Below are 25,963 nucleotides of genomic sequence, written 5' to 3' on the forward strand. Positions count from 1 at the left end.
TGGAATGTGACTGGACCATAATAATAACTTTTGAAAGCACTGTCCGAAAATAATTCCCTCTTTACTGCCTGATAAATATTTGCAAATACAGTAATGTAGTTCTTGTTTAGAAAGTTAAGTTTACTTTATTTAAGTATTGCTCGTAATCCCCAGAAAGCTCAGATTTACAGGTAATAATGAAAACTTTAATTTTCAGAGTTTCTGATGTGTATTTTCTTTGTTTTTCACAGAGACTAATAGACAAGTCCCGAGTAACCTGTGTAAAATGGGTACCAGGTTCGGAAAGCCTTTTCCTAGTAGCTCATTCCAGTGGCAATATGTACTTGTATAACGTGGAGCACACTTGTGGTACCACAGCCCCGCACTACCAGCTACTTAAACAAGGAGAGAGTTTTGCAGTGCATACTTGCAAGAGTAAATCCACAAGAAACCCTCTGCTTAAATGGACAGTAGGTGAGGGGGCCCTGAATGAATTTGCCTTTTCCCCTGATGGGAAGTTCTTGGCGTGTGTGAGCCAGGATGGTTTTCTTCGCGTGTTTAACTTTGATTCAGTGGAATTGCATGGTACAATGAAAAGCTACTTTGGAGGATTGCTATGTGTGTGTTGGAGCCCCGATGGGAAATACATAGTGACAGGCGGAGAGGATGACTTGGTGACAGTTTGGTCTTTCGTGGACTGTCGAGTTATAGCGAGAGGCCACGGACATAAATCGTGGGTCAGTGTTGTTGCGTTTGATCCATATACCACTAGTGTAGAAGAGAGTGATCCGATGGAATTTAGCGGAAGTGATGAGGATTTCCAAGACCTTCATTTTGGCAGAGATCGAGCAAATAGCACGCAATCTAGACTATCCAAAAGGAACTCTACAGACAGTCGTCCAGTAAGTGTTACATACAGATTTGGTTCAGTAGGCCAGGACACACAGCTCTGTTTGTGGGATCTTACAGAAGATATCCTCTTCCCCCACCAACCTCTCTCAAGAGCAAGGACACATACAAATGTCATGAATGCCACAAGTCCACCTGCAGGAAGTGGTGGAACTAACCCAGGAAGTAATGGAAACAGTATCACAACACCTGGAAACTCTGTACCCCCTCCTCTTCCACGGTCAAACAGCCTTCCACACTCTGCAGTCTCAAACGCTGGCAGTAAAAGCAGTGTCATGGATGGTGCCATTGCTTCTGGCGTTAGTAAATTTGCAACCTTATCGCTACACGATCGGAAGGAAAGACACCATGAAAAAGATCACAAGAGAAACCATAGCATGGGACATATATCTAGCAAGAGCAGTGACAAACTGAACCTAGTTACTAAAACCAAAACGGACCCAGCTAAAACTTTGGGAACACCTCTCTGTCCCCGAATGGAAGATGTTCCCTTGTTAGAGCCTCTTATCTGTAAAAAGATAGCACATGAAAGACTGACTGTGTTAATTTTTCTTGAAGACTGTATAGTCACTGCTTGTCAGGAGGGATTTATTTGCACATGGGCAAGGCCTGGTAAAGTGGTAAGTTTTAATCCTTAATGCTGCATCAAAGAACTAGAACTCTGAATAGATAGTTTTCTTGAAATATAATGAATGTTGAATATAAAATTTCTTTATGCTTAATGTAAAAAAAATATCCTCAGAGCCATACTTTTGGATACTGCATGCCATATTTCTGAATGATTTGAAGTGTCTTGGATACAATTATTAAATATAGTTGCCTTCCAGCAGAAGAAATAAATACTGTGCATCTAAACTATTGATCAGTGTTCTTATACTTAAGCATAACCACAATATGGTGAAAGCTATTTATGTAAAAATTGAAGTAAAACCTGTCAAACACTAAAATAATCATAATCCTTCTAATGCTTTCTACAAAATAAGCACTCCCAATGAGAGTAGCTTATGAAAAGCTGCTGCTTCTAAGTCTAATGAGAAACGTGAGCCTCTGAAAAAATGAAAACCAAAGTGTTTTATTCCTCCATACTTCTCGGTGGTGGCCTGCCATTAATGTGAAACCACTTCTTATTAAAAACATCAGCCATTTTATGCACAGATTTGTGAGCCCTGTACTGACTGTAGTTTATGCTCTTGAATTGTGAATCAGTATTATCAAGGAACTCTAATTTTAGCCAGGTTTTGATTTATGTATTTAAGTTAGGGATAATCCTGTAAGCTTTCTCTCAGTTGTTTTCAGTATTCTGTTCCTATCAGGTTTGTTAGGCAGTTAAACCACTACAAGCTCGTGTTTTTGATGGCACCTGTTCCATCGGCTGAACCTACATTAGTCTGTTACTAGTTTTCACTCTTGTTGTTGATGCACTTCAACACCTATATTTTATTTTTCTTCTGTCCAATGTATAGATAGCTAAATTTTGACTGAAGCTGAATGTGGTGATTCTTACATTAAAAAGTACTTTGTGCTACAATAGCTCTGCCAGCCAGTAACAGTTCAAAGGAACACAGCTATGAAAACATTTCCAGAGCTGATTTGAGAAAAAGAACCATTATTTTTGTGAAAATTTCTGAAGGGGGATGTAGATTATCACCTGAAGTAAAAGAAAGTATCTGGTAATACTCAAATAATGCCATGTTGAGCAGCTTAAATGAAAATCTGTTGTTTGTTAGATTTTAACCATTTGGTTCATAAATCTGACTTTTGAAGTAGAGGTACTGTATATATTTAGATACCACATCTTCATTACTATAAACTTGCAAGTAAAACTCAGTAATTTTTCTTAAAATTTTGTATAATGTAGGCTTTTTTGAGATCTTACCAAATTTGTCACAACATAGGTATGCATTAGAATCTGTGTCTGTTCTGCATCTTTATGCATATTTAAGGTTGAATCTAAAAACTTAAAATTGAAAGCTCCTTTATCAGAGAAGGGAGGAAGGTGTTACCTAAAAGTATTTTTTGCCTGAGAACTACAAATCCAGCATTAATTTTAAAAAAAAAAAGCACTCTCTTAAAACACTAAATTATTTAAAATGTTTGCTCAAAATGAAAGTATTAAAGCAATTATACTTTTGTGACTCAGTGCACTTCCCATCTTACTAATTACAGCAGTGCCTCAGATTGCTATTGTGAGCTACATTTTCTTTTTGTACTAAAACTCCTTTGCATACTATTAAACACTACTCTGTCACATTTATTTTCAGTGGCTGAGGTGGGTTTTGTTAGACTGAGTATAACGTAAATATTTTTGTGTATTGACTTTGATTTGGAATATGACATTTCAAATATTTCAGAGATAAAGTATGCAGTACCAAAAATCAGGATTTATGTATTGGCCAATATGGAAAACTTTAACTACAGGTAAGTAATTTTCATGCTGAAGTTATCACTTTCAAAATTAATATATTGCACACTGATGTAAATGCCATTTTCTTTAGGATGTATTTACTTAGAAATTTTCAAATTAATTTGTTTTTCTGATTTCACTTGCATTTCTAGTGAGCTCACTCTGCTGGTAAAAACTAAATTTTGGTGGCATGTTTACAGGGCTTTGTTAGGAAAATACTTGTGCCAGAAGGACATTATGGGCATCCTTTTTGTTTATAGGAAAGCACTTAATTTTATTTAATGAGAATTGTCAAAGTATAAAACACTCATGGTAATGTCTTTCTTACTGGGTTATATACCATCATTTCTGTTTCACCAACTGTTTTATCCTAGGATGTCCCATTGTTCTGGGGTTAAAAGTTGCTATTTCTAGTCTTCCTTTGACATATGGCTCCCCAAGTGATCTTAAAGCTCCGTCACTTTTTTGTCTGCCAACTCTATAGAGTGAAAGCTTCTGAATCTTGCTGCTGCTTCCATCATTGCCTCAAAAGGCCTTCATTAAATTGATGCCACTGCCAGCCTAAAGAAAGAATTGGATGGAAAAGCAAAGGAGGCTTGCAGTGTCTAATGTAATTTCCATTGAGCCAGTGCTACGTTTCCTTCTCATTTCCAACAGCCATCAAAACATGCGCTGGATAATTGGACAGTGTATGACAAGTTCTGTTTATTTTTCTGGTTGGGCTTGTGCTGCCCTGAGTGGAAAATAAATCCAGAAGTGTCTCTTCAGCCATGATCCCTTGATAGCTGATAGTCTGTACAGTGCTGACAGTGTCCTGACAGTTTGTTTATAAACTTTCCAAATTACTGTTTCAGTGTGTACAAAATCATACCTTGAGCTTCCTCACAGGATGTACCGTTCTTGCACTGCACTTCCAGAACTGCTCTGCCAACTCCCAGCCAGTGGAGCGAAGTGAATGGCAAAATTCAATTAGAAACAAGTTGGATGAGGCTCAGGGTTCATTAGTTTCAATTTTTTAATTTTTTTTTTTCTTTTTGTGAGCTTGGTTTCTGTGAGAGAAGGTTCAGGGCGATCAGAAAAATAGGTTGCCTTAACAAGAGTGTGAGCTTTTCTTCTCAACATGGTGACAGTTAGCTGTCATCTCTCACCCCTGTCTTTCCCAGGCCCTGATGGGAAATCTAAATGGCATTACAGAACTGTTGGATTAATCTGGAAATTTAGAAACAGAATTTGGAAGGAACAAAAGTAAACTTCATTTGCTATCTTTATAGCTATGTCAAACTGAATTACAAGATCTGCAGAAGCAATTAAAAAACCCCAACAAAACCCCAAAGTGGTACTTGGATATGCAAAGTAAGTTTTCTCTGAACTCGGTGGTCAGAGTTACTACTTTGGTGATTTCTGTGTTGGACTTCAGAACTGACCACTGTTTGTACAACGACTCCATTTTATGTGAATGAAAGTCGCTGGTGAGTTCCCTGTGTCAGAAAGCTCAAGGTAAGATTGGCCAGAAGTACCCCCAGGTGAAATGGCAGTGTATAACCTAGCAAGAGAAGCATCCTACCACTTTGTAAAACAAATGCACATGAAATTTATTTATTTGATTTATTGTACAGGAAAAGTTAGACTTAAATTATAACATCCTTGAATTTTCTAGTTAACTACAATTGTAGTACAGTATCATGTTTTAGTATGACTTCTGTTTTAGTGAAAGTACTTACACATTCATGTACTATATTTGAGTGAGACGAGCAGCTATACATACTAATTCTTCCTCAGTGGAAAGGAGCATTTCATCATTACAATTGAAGTTCAATTGCTGGTATTTAAGTACTATCAAATAGATTTCTTTCAACGTGATACGGTATCTGTATAAACTTCAGGGATGATTATAGTTAAACTGAAACACAGCTATATGACTTCAGGTTACCATGCTACAATTTGAAGCTTTCTGTAATGTGCACAGTAGCAAAGTTGCACATGGCATACCCGCATTATCAGGGTAAATTAAACCTAGAGTACACTGGTGTGATATTTATAGCAAGGTATGTGTGTGTGCGCGTGTGTGAGGAGGTGTGACAAGTGGCTCCAGTAAAGCCAGGAGAGATCATAACCCTGTAAAGGCTTTATGATGAGGATATGTCTGGATTAGGAAATAACATGACTTTTACTAAACACTTTCTAGAAAACCCATGTTCTGAATTATCACCTCTTAAAATTTGAGTATGTACTTGGAATGACTGTATTTGTCTGCCCCTTTAACAACATAAAACTACTAAATTAATATTTAAAATGCTGGCCTGCTTATGTTACAATAATAAAATTTGTGTCAGTTAATTTACTGTCAATTTACATGTAAAGATTAAACTATTTTTTCTGCATTTTATGATTCTGTATACTGGAGTTTGTTAAAGATTGACATGTTAGGTGATACTGTACAAAATTGTATTGACTACCTTTAGTGAAAATCAAAAGTAAAATTCATATGTATTTCCTTTTTACACTTCCATCTAATTTCTTGACAACTTGAATAAATTTCATAGAGCCTTTCTAACATGAACTATTGTTAATTTAACTGTTGCAATAATTAAGCTTTAAGAAGTATTGTTGGTATATTTATAATTTTAAGAAGATCATGTTTGTTTCATACTGCTTATTTTTAGCTGTTCTATTGTCACTGTTACAGCTGAAGAACTTTACTAAATACTTGACATTACAAAATAACTTGCTGGGGTTGTCCTCTGTATACTGATGTTAAATAAAAATGTGTGATTGAACTGTAAATGTAGATAACTTTCAATAGTCCTTTCCACATTTGAGTTTTAATTTATCTTGCAGTGCTTAGATGGTCTTATGCTCTCACACTGTGCTGAACAAATGGCCACAATGAAACTGTTAACTTGCCATGCTTTAAGAAGTTGATCACATCTGTAACCTGCTCTGAGAAAATGTTTCAATTCATCTCAAGACTGTGCAGATGTTTTGATGTTTAAATCTTGATGATAGGTCATGACTTATGGTAGCTATTTTTTTTAGAGCTAGAGTAACATTAAACAGAATACTTACCAAACCACTTTTCAAACCTTGTTTAAACTCAGATTCAGCAGAACACAGACATGGCTGTATCTAGATTCTCTCTGCACACCTGTCCGGTAGGAGCTGGGGCAGAGTGTCGTCATTCCTTCTAGGACTCTACAGGAGCTCTTTCCTCTGTGGACTCTGGTGCAGGGTATGTTCTTTATTCCAGCTTTAGATCTTGGTGTTTATCTAATGGTTGCTGAATTTACAGCCCTGAGGATATGGTGCATACAAATGATTCAAGCATTTTCTGTCTGGAAAAAAAAATAGTCTAGAATGAAACTCATCTGAACTAAAATAAACTAGTCTAAAACTTTGGCTGTAAAATTTCTGGGAGCAAATTTAGGTGAAGATTTCAGATGTTGCCCTTCCATTTGAGGGGTTAGGGATTGTCTCACCTTTGCAGCAGTGATTCTTTGTTAACAAAGAAAGAGCCAAACAAATGCTATTTACTAAAGTGTTTCAGAGGCATTTTTGTGGAATTTCAGTGTAAAAGTGAGTTACTTTGGGTCCAGTCTGACAGGGAGGACTCTTGTTTGTGTCTTATGCAAAAATACTCTGTAGACTGAAGCTGAAGCAATCATCTTACGTAAACTTGAGAACTTTGTGGTACTTCAAAGGTATTGATTAACCATTGTGATGATCTATACATAGAATATAGATGCATATTTAAGAACAGAGGCTAGTGAAGGAACAAAAATGTAATCTGCTTGAACACTTCTGGAATATCCAGTTATATCAAATGATGCAAGAACTGGTTGTTGACTTTCAATAGTCAGTGTGAGCCTGAAACTTCCACCGGTTTTGTGGTCAGAGAAGGTATTTGGCAAAATTTGTCTTGAAACGTGAAGGTGTCATTTTACTTGCCTTTAATAATGTTGCATAAACTTGTCAAGGAAATAACTTGTAAGATCATATTATTTTCTGGGTTTTTAAGCTGGATTTTAGGTAGGTGCTGCTCAATCTTAACAAATTCATTTAGCTCCTTTCTTCTGTTAAGACCACAGTCACTTTACAGCTAATTCACATGGGGTTGCCTTAAGTCATATGCTTTTCCCTGAGGTTTTCCCTGGTTTATCTCAATTTCATTATTTTCTAAACTGAAAATTTTACATCTTACTAAATTTTGTAGTTTGAGGAAAGTAGAAAAACAACAGTTTTAAAGCATGTAAGCCCTTACTACTTGATTGAAGCTTAAGGTCCTATTTTTCAAGCCAGGTCAGGTTTCTGCTGGCAAAAGCGTTTTGTGCATTTTCAATCTCCCAGGTAGTTGCATCTTAATTTTTTTTTTCCCCTCTTGGACCTGCATATCTTCCATTCACCTGGTGCCACTGGACAGATTTTTAGCTACTGATGGTTTTCTGCCAGCCTTGAATTTGGTTGACAGTGACCTCTGTTAAGAGAAAACTTCTTTATATACGCAGAGGAGAAGTTGCAAGTGAAACCCTAAAGGTGCTACAGTCTTGGTGCTACAGATCTGGTGTCAAATGGTTTATGTATTTATACTTTCGTGTAATGTTATCGGAACAGAGAAGAAAAAAAAAAGGCAAATGGAAGACAAATTTAAAAGACCATTTAGTGAACACACAAACTGTGTAAAGACAGGTATCAGCTTTGCTGTATCCCCCTAAATCACATATAAAATATTTCTGTAGCATGTTATATGAATGTACAGCATGTGCTTTCTTTAGCAGTTTCAGTTAATTAATTTTATTACTCCATGAGAGATTAATATCTAATTTATTGAGCATATGCAGTTCAAAAATCTTTGCTGTTAAACACTCATTTGGATGAGAAACTTGAAGATTTTGTTCATCCAAATCTTAAAACCAATTCAGCTGATTTAACTACAGAATTTTAAACAAATGTGAGAAATCTCACTTTGGTTTTGGCATATTATTGCTCAAACACCATAATGGACCATGGGCTCTTTTCTCAAGCAAAGCTGTCAGCCCAGATTACTTTGTAACCCCAGTTGCCTAGTAACCCTAATTACTCCAGGAATATCACAGTTCTGGTCAAGAATAAACTGTCCTGGAATATTTTTCAAATAATAATTTCCCATTATTGTATATACTGGCAATAGTACAAATGGTTTAACAAACCAGTACCATTCTTGTATGGGCATTTGTTAATTCAGACATACATTAATTAGTTTAATTGTATTAGTGAAGTGTACTATGAGACTTCTTTTTTACATTTAATTGCTTGTTACATTGGACCCTTTCCTTTATTTTTTCTACCTTTCAATTTCAAACCAGAAAGTAGGAAGATGAGCAGAGTTTGACATGCAGTGTGTTCTGAGTGCCAGTGGAACTGTTTCCCTGAAGGAGACATGCACTTTCTGTATCCTGCTTGCGTGTCCAAACTTGCCATTTATTATCCAGATTAGTGAAATTATGTATGATTGTACTTTCGGCTCCAATTAAATCTCTTCTAATTTAAATTAAGAAAATACTAACTCAGTGTCTACTGTTGACTTTTTGCTTACTTAGTATTGCAGTATCTTCCTGATTTTTTTTTTTTTTTTTGCCTGGATTATATGTGGAATTCTTAAAAATATATCCCTCTCCTCACAATCCCTTAAATGGGGAGGAGTGTTTGTGTTCATGCTGCTGCAGCAAACAGATCCCAGCAATGAGTGCCGTGAACTTTGGGTGCAAATGGCCTTCCTGGTTGTATTTGTCATGGCTTTTCATTCCTACCCAAACCAGCATATTTTTACCAGATATGCAAAGTCCTTTGTGTTTCAGGAAGTCAGAGAAAGCACGGATAAACAGGATAGCCCTAGCAGCTAGTGCTGAAGCAGCCTGTGTTCAATACGCACAGCACTAATTGACTTAAGAAAAATGACCCCATCCTCTGAAAGCTGCATGGCTCAGCTCTGGAATGTCCCATTAAGATGGCAGATGGGACAGCAGCTCCCTCTCTGAGGTTGGGACGAATATTGCTTTACTAAATTCTTGTCTTGGTTTGCATAACTCTTCCATTTCCCACACCTGCTAGACTCATATGCTGACAAAATACTACTGCTAATAAAACACTACATTTATTTACAAAACTTTGAGCAATGTCTTAATTTGTTCCTGCTGCTTGCTCAGTGGGATTTATTTGTCCTTAAGCCTGAAGCTGCTACACCATGCGGCAGAGCTGCAGCTGTTGTGGCTCTGCTCTTCCATGTTTCCTGTCACAGCTGTTAAATGGGCTGACTTGGCTGTTGCTCTAATAATTTGCTGCAGCTTTTGTTCCATCTTTTCCCACCTGATTGGGAACCACTGGGTGGTTCTGTCACAGAAAGCACTATACTCTAATGGCTTTCTTCTTTATTTACAGGCAGGAGCTTTTAATATTTTTTCATTGCCTTACCCATCATATTCTTGCAGAGGATGTAACTATGATGTTCCAATCTCACACCCTTTGTATCACAGATGAGACTTAGTGTGAGTTTGTGTATCAAAACAGTAACTTTATTTGAGCCCTCACTTGATTTTCTTAGGTTGTTTTCCCATGTCTCCTGTGTTACACCAAACACAACCTTCTGAATAGCCTTGCTTGGAACACTCTGATACAATGGCAAAATTCTGTAGAATTTTTGTTTTAATCAGGACCCACTGAGAACTCTCCACTTAGGTGAAACTTGCGTGCCTAAAAAACAAATTCATACTCTTGCTTTTATTGTATGAACATCTAAGATATCTTCTGAAATAAAGTACTTGGAAGAACTCACAAACCTTATGATCTCTCCCCTGGGAGTGAATTTCTGAACGGCATCATAGCCTAGTCTGAGTTTTAAGGTAGTACTTGCATTCATTTGTTCCATCTGCATGAGGAAAGGATATTGGTCTTGAGGTTATTTCCACTTTGGTGTTCCTCTGGCTTGCCTGCTCAAAGTTGCGGAATTAATTAAGAGCAAGGACTGAAATACAAGGAATTCCTAGTACTCACTGAAAGCCATCTGCACTGAGCTGCTGGTCTTCAAAGCAGGGAGCATTCACTGCCTCTGAAATGTAACCAGGACTGACTCCTTGTTCCTAGTCTTGGAACTTGCATTCTAGAGTGGCTGGTAATTCACAGGGAGTAAGGCTCTGCACTGAATTTCCAGTATGTGCTGCCAGTTTCTAGAGGAATCCTAGGAAAGTAACTCTTTGTTTTGTTTCCCAGCAATTGGTTGTGTTACAGTGTAAATCCAATGCTAGAATAAGGCTAATTTCTCCTGTATAGGGTGGTTATGAGCCTGTTGAAAAAGACTTGACATTATACCATCCCTAGAGTTTCCTGTGTGCTTATAAAGCACATATTTGCATATGAACAGTTTGGACTGCTGATTAAATTAAGACTGAAAATAATACCTTTGGATGTCTTTTTCCAGGGTACTTCAAAGTTGCTTAGTGGATGTAATCTTCTGACAAGAAAGACCTTCCAGTTGCTGCTGGATTTAATAGACTTGTGAAGAATTCTTCAGTAATGAACTAGTGAATTCTGATTCAACCTTATCACTTTCCAACAAAACTTCCCTGGTAAAAATTTCAGAAGTGCTTCAGTGTCTTGTTTGCTCTAAAGTTCTGCCTTCTTTCACCATTTAGTCCTTAAGTAGTAACTAGGAAACTTCTTGTTCTCATGAAATATGCAGGATCCTTGCACATCCTGATTGTCAAGTGTAAAGAACAACCCACTTCAGTCTACCTCATCAGTGTTTGAATCAGATATTCCCTGCCTAAACAAATAAAGGTGTTCAGGTTCTTTCAGGTGAGGTCTGTGGAAGGCACCAAGAAAAGTGCCACGTGCTTTGTTATATCTAAATGTCATATGGACCATATGCAAATACACAGTCTGCCATAAATCCTCCAAACTATCCAGGTTCATGATGTGTCTGAAATGATGATTTTTTTAAAAAGAAGGGCTTTGGTTTTAACAGAAGTTTGATTACTTTAATCCAGTCAGTCTGGCCCTCTTTCCCATCTTTCCACCTCTTCTGAGGTCAGGGTTTACTTCCGTCATCATGACCTCTCAGTTCTTGGATCCAAATGTGAAAGAGCTCCTGTAGATTCTGAAGAAGTGACATAATTCTGTCTTCTGTCTGTATGCCAATTGCTGCCTGATCTTGTCTAGTTTGATGGATCTGAGTCCCATGATCTTAATTTTGAGGTAAGACCATAAGCTGGGAGCTGCTTAGAGGACTTGCTGAAAGTGCATTTATCATACCTACGAGGTGAGGAGTTGCATGGGGATACTTGCTGGTGTGCTTCCAGCTGCCAGTGTGCTTCCAGCTGCCAGCATGCTCCTTGGCATGCTGGCACTCGGTAGAACTAATGACCTTGTAAGAAGGCTAAATTGTATTTTGACAATAAGCTTTTCCTAAATAAGCATGATGAAGTTACTTTGATGTGAATGATTAAAAAGGGGCTACTGTGCATAAATCTGAAATGAAGTCTGCCCACTGATATGCATAGGTTTAATCCATAAGGTGTGGTTGCCTTAATCCAGAGAAGCAGCCTCTGTGTAGTGAGGGGCACTGCACAGTCATGGGGCTGTGTGTGAAATAAGTCTTTTGATTTGAATGGCAGGGTAGTTAGAAGAGCTGGTACCAAGTTTTCCCAAGTGTGAACTTAAATTGTAATAGGAAATCTTTACTGAACTCTCGTCAGCGTTTCATTCTGTTTTAAAATTACCAAAACAAATATTTAGTTAGATGATCTATTTTTCTATTCAAAGCCTGTAATACTCAATCACATAGAAGAGATGGAGCGTTTCCCTGTATCAGGTCTGGTGTCAAACATATTGATACTGGAATAGGTTTGTTTGACACCACTCCAGTAAATGCTGATCACTTTTTTGGTGTATGATTTTTAAAGTTTCACAGTTCACTATGACTCCAAGTGCAAGGTAGATTAAACCAAATGCTGGGATCAGATCCATTCTGTGTCATAAACGCACACGTTTCTTCCCGTCTGAGAGCTCTGTGTGCTGCTTGACTGAGACCGTGGTGACTTAGAGCCTTTGTAGGCGAGAAGGTGCTGATGTCTGAAGTAAGCAGGTGTTGGTAAAAATCAACTGTACTCATTGTAGGTTCAGTTTAAGAACTTTATAAAATTCATGTCAGGTTCTCTTGCTGGATTAATGTAAACTGCTTTGTTTGCAGGGTTTATTGTCATCCCAAAACCAGGCCAATTCTCCAAGTGGAACTGTAGTATAGCCATCACACTACTGCTAGCAAATCTCTGAACGCAGGACAAGAAGTAATGACAGTGGAACCAGGAGCTGTTCTTCAGGCAAAGAGCATCACAAATTATAATGTGGCAGAGTGTAAAGATGGAATTATGTGAATCACATAGTGACTTGGAAAGGACAAATGTAAGGAGTTCTCACTACAGCTGATCCTGCTAGGCTGCTCACCCAAGGAAGAGTTTGCATTGGAGAAAAAGCAAAAAGCTTCCTTTAGTGCTGCAGGAAAAAGTAGTAACATTTTTGTTTTCTTTATACTTTTCAAGTCCAGTGTAATTTAATCTCTCTATAAATATATAAGATATATATATATATATAGTGTAAAATAAGATATGTTTCTTAAATTCAAGTAAGTTCAATGGTTAAACTAGTACTTCACCATTGTTTATTTTGCACTGATTTTTTTAACCAGAGATGGCTAGAAGACAGCCTGGAATGCACTCATGGAAAATGAAAGTCATTACTTTCTGGCTTCAAAATGTTTTTCAGGAAGATGGATGCTGCAATCATAGATTTTTTTAAAACAAAATTGTTTTGCACTTAAATAGTTTAATGCTTATAGAGAATTACTTTAAAATTGGTGTCCAGACACCAGAAAAACTATGTTGTGGAAAAAAGATCCTTTGTATCTATTAAACATTTATTTTAATATTGTTGTTTCCAACTGCAATCGGCTCTGTATTATATGTATAAATAATGTAATTCAGTGATGGGAGAGGGGAGTAATGGATCATTACACTAGAAATTCTCATTCATTTAAGAAAGTGATATTTCTAATTCAGAAAATACATATTAAACTATCTTGAATATGCATTTTTGTTTACTTTCTGTTCAAATCCAATCACTTTTGATGTAACCAATTCTTTGTTCAATTAAATGTTTGGTACAGAAATACTATCTATACTTTGTAGAACAAATTCCTTTCAAAAATATCTCACCTAGAACATTGCTTCATATTTAATAGAATTTAATTTCAATTAGGAAAGTGAAAGAAAATTGTTCTGTTCTTGTTCTTAATTGCTTATCTCCGAACACATCCTGCAATTTAAATATGGCAGCAATCTCACAGACAGGCAACTTCACGGGGTAAGGATTTTATCGTGTAGTCCCCTGCATTTGGAGCTGGGAAGTGGAAGATCCCAAAGCATCAGCTGTACACACTTTCTGACTTGTCAATCAGAAACTGGGTTAACATATTGGAGTAGCATTTCTTAGACTCATTTGTCTTACATCAGGCATCTCATTTATAATTCAGTGGTCTTAAACTGGTAAATGTGATTGGGATAGACACATCCATGGATTTGTGGAGGTTAATGCTGCTTGTCTAAACACTTGTCATTTTTAATCAGTCAACACACCACTGAACTTGTTTTCAGTAGTTCTTGCAAAGATTAACCCTCTATGTCCAGCCCTGGAATGAGGGAAAAGAGAAGCATCCATCATATGCTTCCCTTTATCTTATGTAGCAGTGTTCACAATTGGGATTTGCAGAATCCTGCAGGCAGAGTAGAACAGAGGCTGCTTGCCCAGGACCATGAACTTGCCTGAGGGTGCACATACTGTATCTGGGCACATGATAATGTCCTTCCTGCTCTCCAGCAATAAAGCTGGGTAGAATTTTTTTAATTACAAGTAAACTTAAGACATATGCTGGCATGAGCAGTGATTTGTTTTCAGGAAATTAATGAACATTTGGGCAGAAGCAACTGCAGTAGCTTGTAACTAAGTCTTATCCTTGCAATGCAGACAGCATATAGAGAACTGCCAGATCCATTTATAAGCCGGGAATTAGTTCCCTACTTTATTCAAGATGGAGCTGTGCTTTTTAATTCTTATCTGTCTTCTTCTAAAATACGAGGTATAGGGAAAATACTGAAACTGAGCAGGATTATTTTTCAGAAGTTGTTTTATTAACATAGTGGGTTTAACTGTTAAAATACAGATAAACCTCATCACTGAAAACTAGTGTAGTTATCTCCCCGTAGACTTCTTCTATGTAAGTGCTTCATATGGTATCAGTCAAAATGAAACAGTTGAGAAAATATGCAATAACTTTAAAACAATTTTTTCCTTTAGCCATAAAAATACAAAACCAGTGGGGAAAGAAATGCAATATCCAACATCAGGGGAACAACAGCAGCTACTCACATCCGTGTTGGCAGAGTATGTCCCTGCCACAAATCATAGTCCAGCAGCACACAAGGAATACGTGTGGGTTTTCTTTTTTCAGCTTCTTCTTTACTCTTAGGGCAGTCATCTAGAAGCTTGAACTGCCCACACCACACTCTATTCCATATGGAAAAAAAATTCTTTTAGTAAGAAACAGTATACTAATAACTTACCTGGAAGGAACTTAAGACCTCTACTGCAGATACAGCTTTTAAAAATATTTTTTCTACTACATTAAAAAATAATTAAAAGTGAGCAGAACACAGATCATCTCAGTATCGAACTTTAGGAACTATATTTGCCAGTTCATAGTTTAAATTTGGTATATTTTAACTATAAAGCACGTGGAAAAACTCAAGTTTGCCTATTCATCCAACAGCCAGAGAAGTGTAAGTTGTCTACAGAGGTCTAACAGCAAAGAACTTGTTAGGAAATAAATATTCTTGAGGTACTGTATGTGCCAAACTGAGTAAGATCCACCTAAAAGCGTAAAAAAAATGGAAGAAAAATCCAATGTGGTTCTTCACTTTGAATTTGCAATTTTACAACAAAAATGATCTCTTGAACATGAAATTGCCATTCTCATTATAACAGTCTGACAGCCCCAGATACAGAGAATGTGATAATACACAGAATGTTATTCTGGCAGCCTTTTCTCTCCTGGTTAAAACTTACAAAAATTCTGACTTCATATTTTTCCTGGTATATGAATAATCACCTACCTGATATATTACTTAGGGAAGCAAACAGTGGCAGTAACACTTCTGAAATCAGAGAGTTACCTTGTGAGAACATAGTTTAATGGAATTTTATATTTTTTAGTCAAAATACTTAAACTTCAGCATCTGTGGTTTGAGGCTTCCAGAAACAGATTACAGGAAGCAACCAACACAATTAATGTATCTCCATCAGAAATATAGCTTTGATAATCTGAGCTTTGACCTCCTGTATAGTGCTAGGTAAGAGATCTGAGTCAGAACAATCCATCAAATGTGGGTAGTAGGATTTGTCTTTTTTGGTAAGAAATAAACAGTGGAGAGTAAGCTCCCATGGATCCAGATAGTTACCTATTTTTAGACCATCAATTTTAATGCTACTCATTATGCTCAACTCCAAATATATCAGCACTAAGCAACTCACCATCTTCCTCTCTGGAAAAAGCACTGGATAAGCAGATGGGACCTTTTGCTTAGTGTTCCAAAAGGTAAGAACTTGGAGGTTACGGTTGCATGGCGTTGCCTGCCTATACACCTGCAGTCCTTAATTTCATTTTCTAAGTGTAGCATCACACCTTTCACATATCTATGTCTGTCTGTCTATAAAAAACCCCTATGTTATGTATTCAAATACTGTATTGCCTTGTTGAAGTTCTGAGTTCTATCAGTAAGAGCTGCTAACATGAAAGCATACAGACATGGGGAGATGATTAACTGAAACAGAACAGGAAAACTCAGCCAGTCACTATGGTTTTGCATACCTTCACTGCAATTTGAGATAGTATGTTCAGAGCACTCTTTGCTTGGAACTGGAGGAAAGCAGCATCCATGCAGCAGGAGGTTCAATAAAATGACAAGGAGCAGTTAGCTGTACCAATGTGTTCTGCTGTTTCCCTTTGTTACAGTGTTCTCACTCTACTGGTATAAAGCACTTCCTCCACTAAAACTTGGGTCATGTATTTGTTCAGTCCTACTAAGAGAAATCTCTTCCTTTGGCACACCTAGTGCAAGTAACAGCAGTAGAGGTTTCCCTGCAGAGCCTTGTTTAAGTGCTTTAGTCTTACTCTATAAAAATTCTTGCCAGGGCTGAGATGTTTTTCCATTCTTGCTGCTGAGATTCTGAAAGTTTGCTAGGAAGAAATGACATAAATTGAGCATATAAATAGTGCACTGTACATGATGCAGTTGCATGATACCTGGATAGTCAAATTCAAATCAGTATCAAATACTCCCACAATCTGCACCACAATTACCTTGTGAATATTTTCACATTTTCAAGAATCTTCTTACAAATGTCACGTTGATCCTCAATACAGTATGTGATAATAATACCATCTTCTAAACATGAAGACAAACATAAGTTAGACAAGTGTTTTTTAAGCAGTAGATGTCAAAGGATTCATAAAGAATTTGAGTCTTGTAAGTTTCTCTGCATGGAAAAGCTACAGTGTGGAATTTGGGCATGCTCAAAGTTGTCCAAAATGTCCAAAGTTGACCTGAATAAGGATTAGGAACTATTCCAATCACAACAGAACCCTACAAGTGCTGAGATGCCTCTTACAAAAACAATCTGCCAATCAACAAACCGCAGCAAAGCATCCACTTAATGGAAGACCTCAAAGTGAGTGAGAAAAATAATTTTCACAAATGCACATTCTGTGGAATCTCAGAAGGAGAGACGAGAACATAACAGGTATAATTTTTACTCTTACAAGATCTTTATGTTAACATGTATTTTATTGCATTGTGCATCTTAATTGGTTAGAATAAATAGTCTGGATCTAGAGCACAGATCTCAAATTGATGCCTAAGGGTTGGCTAAGTGACTTGGATGTGATGTGCCTCTCTCCAGTGCCCGATTTTCCATGGTGCCTCCCTACAGCAGTACCTCTCACACAAAATGCCCTTTCCCTCCTGCTGATGGCTGGGTTTTCCAACAGCAGCACCAGAGCCCAGTGCTTGGTTATGGAAAAAAATTTATGATCACTTCCCAAGTATAAGCAGAGTAACTTTTACAACTATTAAAACCTCCAAAAAAGTTATTTGCCAAACCTGTCCTGCCTGCACACTTGGTAGGCAGAAGATTTTTAACCCCCTGCCAAGTATGACTTGCACAGACTTTTGTTTACTAAATAACAAAACTGTTCTATAGCACATCACCAAATTTAAGTATTGCAAATTAATTAATGCACATTTTTCAATTGCAGGAATTTTAAAATCAATAGTACCGATTTGGAATAAAGACTCTTTCCTAGTAAGATAAAGATGTTCCTATTTAGCAATAGGAAATATTCTGTTAAAATTTCACTGATGATCTGCTTGCCAGATTTCTGAAGCATGATGAACTATGTGCTTTTACTGCTCTTTTAAGCAACTGGCTGTAATATCAGTCCCTGTTAAGACTTTCAGTTAATGTTAAGATCTTATTTAATGTTAATCCTTGAAGCAAACTATTTTTTAGTTGCGAACTAAGTTTTACTTGCTTTTGAATAAGCTAAAAAGTTGGTTTAGCTTTGAGTTAGATTATAGTTACATAAAAATGCTCAGCAGTCACAGAAACTGCATCAGAATCAAGTATCTCATATGATTGCACAATTTGCACAATCTCAGTAAAACCTAAGGTGGAAATTACTGAATACAGGAGGGGAATAATTTCCAAAGCTAACTGAAAAAAACCCCAAAAAAACCAAACCCTTAAGTCTAAAAAATAATACAGCAGTTAGCTGTCATTTGTAATACAATTTGAAAACTTAAATTCTGTAGATAACATTCCATTCCTAATACTTGAGCTCAAAAGAATCCTTTCATGTTATTTTTAACCAACCTCCTCCTCCACCAGATTCTAAAGAACAAGTACTTAGGAAGTTCAATGCAGAACACTCTCTGTGCTCTGCCAGAACAATGCTTTAATTAAATATGGACCCCCTTCAGGAACAGAATATCAAAATGGTAGGAAAGCAGCCCTCAAACCTTGTGGGGTTTTCCTACAAATTGTCAGAGCAAGGTAAAATCAGGCACTGCTGTTCTTGTTAGATCTCTTAACAGAAGCATGACTGGGTCTCTCTAACTGCATAGCCAGCCTTCTCCTCACTTCTATTCCTTCTGTAGCAGGCAAATGGAAATGTTTCAGGGAAGACTCAAGTGCCTTCTGTTTCTCAGACTGTTGAAGAAACAACAGAAGTTTCAAATGTGCTTTAGTGGGAAAGTGAGAGTCTACACCTCAATATTTGATCCAATAAATCTGACAGACTGGAACACAGGGGTTCCACCATCTTCCTTAGGTCCCCAGAAAATGGAATGCAATGTAGGAGTAGGACAGGAAATCAATTTGGCTGCTGGAAAAATTTAATTTTGGTAATTCTCCCAGTGGAGGCCCATGTTGTTGATTTGGTTTTTCTCCTGGACTTTCCTAAGAGAATGTTTTTAAAATACATCAACAAGATTCAATTTCTTTCTGAGAACATCTCAAGGAATACAATTAGAAGAGAAAACCCAAATAATCAGAAATTAAAAAACCCTCAGCCAATTACAACTTCACCTCATTACTTTTTAAAAATTACTTGCCTTACTTGATATTTCTTGAAATCTTGCCTAAAGGAACTTCTTAGAAAACCTAGACTGATGAACCCCAGAACTAAATTTGTGGGAAAAGTGGCTTCTCCTGTAGAAAGAGAGTTAATGCTTTCAAAGCTGAATGCACAGCAGAAAATAATTTATAATTGTTATTTGCTAGTTTGTGGAGGTTTTTGAGGGTTTTTTTTGAGAAAAACCTGTATTTGAAAGTTTTCTATGTGGTACTAACTTCCACCTCACTTTGCTGATACAGCAAGTGAATACATAAGTGTATTTTTCACATGGCTGATACGTAAACTGAGTTTTACCTTGCCAGAATTTTTAATCAGATATTATTTTTTATTTCATGTCAAATACACATTTAGAATTTTCCCTGATATCATCTATATACAGGATAATTAAGTTTTTAAAAACTATATATATTTTTATTTGCTCAAATTGTAGACTGAAGCCTTGAAAAGACAAAAGCTCTGTCTCTGCTACACTTCATCTGGAAAACTTTTTAACTCAAGGCAGACATCAAAAACAGGATGATGATATTTAAAAACAAAGGTGGAGCTGACCCTTTAAGTAACAGCAACTCTAACAAGAGTCTACCAAGGGGATTATGATGTATCAGAGCTTCTAATTCTAACTCATGTATGTCAGGGATTTGGGAGGAGGGGGAACTGCATCAGACCAAATAAAGATCTGTGTTTAGGCAGACAGAATAAACCCAAGTAATCAGCTTAAGTTAAAACATTTGTTTCTAGCTAACAAGCTTAGTGCTACAAATTACTTTCTCTAAATAGGCTGACAATTCTTCCACTTAAATACTACCAGTCTTGGACTTGCCTTTGAAATTTACCACAAATACTGAGGTATTTGCCCTGACGTATTTTCTACTAGTCTTAATTTTTTGTACATGGTTAAAGCTCATGTATTGGCTGTCTTAAAAAGGTTGGGGCAAAAAGAATAATAGAGACAAGCATCAGTAGTGTTTTAGGTAAGGTTTGGACTCAATGCAAAGAACTGTGTTGGCTGAATTATGTTCACGGTTGACAAGACAAGGACTAGCACTGGAAACAAATTCAATTTCACGCCACTTGAAACATAGACACAATATTCCCCTCACCTTTTGACTTTAGTCTTCAAAATGGAAGTGATCTGAAGTCACTTGCCAGAATTCTTGAAAATAAGGGTGCTATAAGGTTTGATGGGGAGCAGTTCTCTCACAGGGGTCATATTTTATCATTGTATACAGGAAACAGAAACCTTTGAGAGGCAATTTGTGCACAAGAGAAGACTTTCCTTTTTCTTTTCCTTTCTTTAAAGGGAGGATTCAAAACTCAAAATTCTTTGACCTTCTTAAGCAAGCTGAGAAAAACATTTAGTCATGTATATTCAGAGAGGATTTCAGTTTACTAAAAAGAAAGCATTCACTTGATATAGGTAATCATTCATTAGGGAAAAGTAAGCAGTACTTGAAAAAACACCCATTAGTTTCCTAAAAATTTATGTCCCTGGCCTTAAAGATACTATGGAATTAAAAGGCCAAATAAGATCAAGATAAGCTCAGATATCCTTTGCTCTGCCTGTAAGGCTCATGAATGGGTGAATGTCTCTGGGTAGGGATAGAAGACACCATCTTGAGTCAGCACAGATTTAGATTTTTGTGGTGGTTCCCTGAGCAGAAATTACAAATAGCTGTACAGCTCTATTGTGGATATTGAAACAGTGAGATTAGTAAATATGGGAGTGCATACTTACTGATTGGACTTTTGGAGTTTTGTTACCAGAAGTGCCTATCACTTCATGGATTTTTGAAATGTGGTCCAGCTCATTAGATCGAAGAAGAGAGGCTGGAAACTGCAATGTAAGAAATGTTATTAGTAATAGAGAAGGCACAGTTTAACTGTCACTTTTGATTAAAAAAACCCTTTTATGAGGAAGAGAACATGTTAGAATTATTCATTTGTGCACAAATGAATAATACCTTTCAACAACTGGAGGATAATGTGAGCAGCAGAGCAACACAGCTGCTGGTTTGAATTGAAGGAGTAGCTTGGGTTATTAAAGAGAAATCTGTAGCTGCCCTCCTCTGCTAGTTTGGGTCAAAATACATAAAGAGATCATCCCTTGTGGTGAAGGGCAATGGACCTGGGATTGTGTTTGCTTCTAGTAAAGTGGAACATCTTAGAAGACCATGTGTTCTTCTCATTTTAAGACAAGAATCAAGCAGTCCCTCTTGCTGTGCACACACACATAGAAATATATTTATAACACTCCATTCCTAACAAACAGGTTCTTTAAAAGCAGCAACACTGGAAAGATGATAATTTGAACTGCATTCCTGAGCTTGATCCTCACTTACAGAGTCCTTGAAAACACTGTTATCATATTAAATCAATCTGACTTTAGTCAGGTCCACTAACATTTATTTTCTTCACTTGTTGCTTTTTTCCTTGGGCTTATAATTTAAGAAACACTTCAGTAGCACATGACTGTTGAAAGCAAAACACTCATCCCCTTTGTAGATGTGAGAAACTTCTTTTTAACTGTTTGCAAATTCAGTGAAACAGCTGGCTGCACACTGCTCTGAGTGTCTTCAGAAAGCTTAGAGTGGAGGAAGGAGAGAAAAGATCTGATTCACATTGTGCAGCTGCATCAATTCATGCAGCTGGGACTAGATTCTGTGTGAACTGAAAAACGTGCTGTCGTCAAATGTAAAACTGTAAGTCGAAAGCAACTGCAATCCCCTGAAAAGTGCAATCCAGGAATCAGGATTTATAGGGAACAGAAAGGGAAATAAGATTTGAAAGGTCAGCATGGCCGAGTAAAAGACTAGAAGTTCTTATACAAAGGGCTGTAAAGCATAAAGGCTTATGCAACCATTCAACAGCAACAACTGTAGGAGGCACTGAAAAAGAAACAAACCTGTCCATAATTGCCTTTAGTTTGGCAAGGCTGTATCTCTTTAAATTCACTATATTCCAATAAACGTCCCTCCTTTCTCTGAACACACCTATAAAGTCTCTGAAAATGTTCAGTGGTTGCAGAGTGAAGTTTTTTACATTAAGCTGAAACTACAAGGAAATATCTTCAAGGTTTGGGTGTTTTCCCTAAGAAAACTTAAGTTTGCAGTATGTAATTTTCTTACAAAGCTACAAAGCCCAGCTGATTCAAGCTGAAATTAAAAAACTAAGCATTCTTAAAGCTTTTGGTCCCAATTTACTTTGCAAGAGTACTGCCACACTTGGGATTTTTCTTTTAACATTTTCTGGCTAGAGAAGTAGAAATGTTTCTACAAGTTAGCAGGCAAAGCATAATGGTTGTCATTTAATGTGATGGTGATGGCAGCAGCTGCACTTGCCATGTGGAGGAGGAAAAAAAGCAAAGCAAATGTTATCAGTCCTGGTTGCATATCAGAGACAGCAGTGTGGGAGGAGAATAACGAACTGCTGCTGTTGCTAGGGCACAAAGATATTGGAGAAATACTCATGGTGGCTATTTTTCCTTTTTTCTTGAAGACCAGTGACAAATTTTTTGAGTTATAGTTTCATCATCACCAAAAATGTTAATTTGTGTTTTCCTGAAATCTTCCTTCATCAGAACCTGATTTCAAAATATAACAGCACACAAGATCTTAAGGGCACAGGGGTCTTGGACACCCTGTACTATAAATCAAAGTTGTAAGTCAGAGGGAGTGTATTCTCTAATCTCCTCTGTTTTTGCAGAATGTATTAGTAAGTCCAAAAAAACTGAGAAATATTTTACCATTAAGTGCATTAACAAGACTAAGGATAGTTTGTGATGCTCATGAGAGGAAATGAGCCATACTCTACACAGAGATAAAGCAGACAAAATAGATTTTTACTAAATACGAAGCCATTGGGGCAAAAATGTTCAAAAATGTTTCTTTGTAAATCACTTTTATTTGTACTGTGTTCTCTTGAACTGCTTTACTACTAACCTGCCACAGGGTGAAGAGAGTGCTGGACCAGACAGACTTACTGCCTCATGAACCCTGCAGAGTAAGCACAGAAGCTTCTTCTACAAATCTTTGGAAATGAAGATCATATTACCCAAATCACATGCTCCTAATTTGAGTTATTTACCTTTGATTATCTTGATTAATGATAAGCAAAACCCTCCACTGAACACAGTACCCTGTGATTTCATAGAAAACACAGCCAGGACTCCACATGCCAATTTCATAACTCTAGAGCCCATTTGTAAACAAACATTCAGGTGCTCAGTACCAGCGTGGGGAAGTACTGTGTGCCTGCTGAGAACAGATACTCCTACAAGATCCAAAATCTCTTAATTTCAGGGTGTTCTGCTGCAAAAATAAATAAAGTGTTTCCACAAATTACAAGCAGTAAAATATTCAAGCAATGACTGTAAAATAGTCGTTGTAAAAGAAATCAGATTACTTTAAGAAGAAACTTTCCAAAATCAAGGGTAGAAATATCACAGCAGTAAAGGTGCATTAAAATAGTAAGTAGTTCCAGGCATGAAGATACCTGTGTCCATAGTATGTAATGCAAATACTGTTCTGTACATCATGAAAAGAAAGGTCTAAGAGCATAGGGACTATCACAGGAGAAAAGGCTGATAAATAGGACATCTAGATTAAGTTATTAGAGTTCTTCTGTTCAGCAGTGATATAATAGGTGTATTTGGCTTCTCCTGTACACTTCTATGACTCAAAAGAAAAGTTTATCTTCAGAAAATAAAATTTCATAAACTGAATTTAAAAATCCTTGCTTTTCAAACATTAGCAAAATAACTTCCCAGAACTGTCAGGAGAGATGGTTACAATTAAATCTTCTGAAGCCACTTTCTTCTGCTCTCTTTTGTATGTGTAACTTCCACTAAATGTATGAATTGAATGTAGAAAGAAAGAGCTGCAAAACTGAACCCTATTTCCTGTATCTAGATTAACACAGAAAGGAAAATATATATTAAAAGAGGCTAAAGAGCAGGTTTTTAGGTTGGGGGAACACATGCAGGGTGTAAGGTATCTCAGTCATTTCAGGTTTTAGCAAGTAGAAAGATTGTTCATTTCCTTAGATCAGGAATACAATAACTGTCTATGTATTTCTTAAGAAAATGTACTTTTATTCATGAAGAAATATTCATTACCTTCTCAGTGTAAAGAGAAAATTACTTCTATACTTCACTTCTAGTTAAATATCCTCACACAGAATTAATTTCCTTTATTATTATGTTTTCTTGTTGTTCATCTCTCTGAAATATCACATTTCTGTACTAATACAAACACAGCAAAAAGATAAACATTACCAGTGCTTCCAGTTATTTGTAAAAAAAATAATTAAAGAAATCAGCACTTCTTTCAAACTTACCAACAGAATAGTAAAAAATTAAATTTTGCCATCATGGTGAGACAACAGCTACAGATATGGGAATGGGGAATGGGCAAGTCCAGAAAGGAGAAGCCAAGCTTTCTGCTTCTGCTCTCACCAGGGCTACCAGAGGGTTGCAAGGGTCATCCCCTTGCAGGAGGGCTTCCTGCAGCAGGTACTAGAGCTCCTTTGGGGTGCTGGCAGCAGCTCTGCCTCTGCTCTCCCAGGGCTCTGCTGCAGGCAAAGATCTATCTGGGCCATGGCCTTTTCTCTCCCTGCAGCAGTCAGCTGCTGCCCCAGACAATTCTGTTTCTGCCTAGAAAAGACCCTGAAATAAATGTATGCTACATTTGCTGTAAAGCTGTTGCTGAACCAGGTCTTTTACCTATGTACGCAATCTAGAGACTTCCGTATCTGGTACATGTTGTTCCTGATTTTTTTTTTTTTTTCAGGCAATTACTTTCTCCTTCCTAGAATAAAATTTCAAGTTGTGTGAGTCCTTTTTAATAAAGAACAAATAAAATACAAATACCATAGTCTTCAGCTTCCAGAGGTGCATTGATATCACCTTTTTCAATTATACTACTTCTGTCATTTATAGCTAGCTTTGTAATTCACTTTCCACTCAAATTCTGACATAATTTATATTTCAACCAGAACAGTTCAGCTAACAATTGTCAACTCAATACTCTGTAAGTGCCTTAGTTTTTACTGCATGTATTACTTGCAGTATCTATTTCCCCAAGTTCTAGCAGCACTGCAGTATTTAATTTCTAAGTATCTCGTTTCCTCTCTACTCAAGGTAATTGTCCTTCAGGTTGAAGATTTGTATCAATCACCTCAAGTTACCGCAATGGATAAAGGACTGTGATTCACATCTGAATTGCAAATTAAAGGCTAACCTATGTAGTTTAGCTTGCTGTTGCTGTTAGGCAATAATTACAGTTATAAAATTTATCTGTTTTTCAGAGCCATTCAGTAACTGCTCAGCTTTTTTCTTTTATAGGCTCCAAAGGTCTTTTAATCTTGCTGTAATGCCTTTATGTAACACTGCAATGCCATCAACGGAGGCAGAAATGATCACATTTTTGAAAAACAAAGCAGGTACTGATCTGCGTGATGACAGTAGTATGAGTAATTGGCTGGGGAGGAGGAGGGAGATTATCAGGACAGTAACTCATTGAGGCCAGAGCCCCAGCAGCCAGCAGGACTTGTGTTCCCAGCTGATTACAGTGCTCCTCCAGGCAGCCACATAATCCACTGAGCAGGATTAGATCACAAAGCACTTGGAACAGAGTACCATTTACATCAGGAACTGTAGTAGTAGTGCCTCCATAGAGATAAATGGTGCTTTCAACATCAGGACTTCTGTCATTTATAGCGAAAAAGATTATAAAATGCAGCTATTCAAATCAATTTAGATTATTATTTGTATTTAAGGAATCGGGCCTTCATAAAAAGAAGTCATGCTCAACTGCTTTTCATTACATGTCACTAGAAAAATCTGGAGCAGATGCTCTTCTGCTTCCAGGTTTATCATTGGAAAGATCTTATTTGGCAGTAAT

General features: G+C 37.0%; 2 protein-coding genes across 46 annotated transcripts in view; one reads left to right on the forward strand and one right to left on the reverse strand.

Moving 5' to 3' along the window:
* Positions 1 to 12,849, forward strand: part of WDR20 (WD repeat domain 20) — a 45,655-nt gene extending 32,806 nt beyond the window's left edge. Inside the window, exons 3-6 of one of the 12 annotated variants that reach the window (XR_015287746.1) lie at positions 231 to 1,508; positions 3,240 to 3,306; positions 6,391 to 6,521; positions 10,740 to 10,904. Coding sequence is in view for 8 of the 12 variants with exons in the window: in XM_086892180.1 (XP_086748306.1) it covers positions 231 to 1,508; positions 6,391 to 6,480 (1,368 nt within the window). In the remaining 4 variants the exon portion in view is untranslated. Of the gene's footprint in view, positions 1 to 230; positions 1,509 to 3,239; positions 6,077 to 6,390; positions 9,432 to 10,739; positions 10,905 to 12,509 lie in introns of those variants that run through there. The other 11 variants (XR_015287747.1, XR_015287745.1, XR_015287748.1 and 8 more) reach the window with 11 other exon arrangements.
* LOC147652718 (uncharacterized) overlaps positions 1 to 25,963 on the reverse strand; it is a 51,114-nt gene that overhangs the window by 14,936 nt on the left and 10,215 nt on the right. For 2 of the 34 annotated variants that reach the window (XR_015287767.1, XR_015287757.1), the window contains 5 exons: positions 20,800 to 20,898; positions 16,731 to 16,815; positions 16,239 to 16,607; positions 14,741 to 14,878; positions 4,860 to 6,624 (listed from right to left, as the gene is read on the reverse strand). Coding sequence is in view for 8 of the 34 variants with exons in the window: in XM_086892188.1 (XP_086748314.1) it covers positions 18,488 to 18,637; positions 20,800 to 20,898 (249 nt within the window). In the remaining 26 variants the exon portion in view is untranslated. Of the gene's footprint in view, positions 1 to 4,859; positions 6,625 to 9,397; positions 12,812 to 14,480; positions 16,816 to 18,405; positions 18,638 to 20,799; positions 20,899 to 24,220; positions 24,304 to 25,963 lie in introns of those variants that run through there. The other 32 variants (XR_015287768.1, XR_015287758.1, XR_015287770.1 and 29 more) reach the window with 27 other exon arrangements.

This window comes from Cyanistes caeruleus, chromosome 6 (assembly GCF_971803275.1).
Source record: "Cyanistes caeruleus chromosome 6, bCyaCae1.hap1.1, whole genome shotgun sequence".
NCBI lineage: Eukaryota > Metazoa > Chordata > Aves > Passeriformes > Paridae > Cyanistes > Cyanistes caeruleus.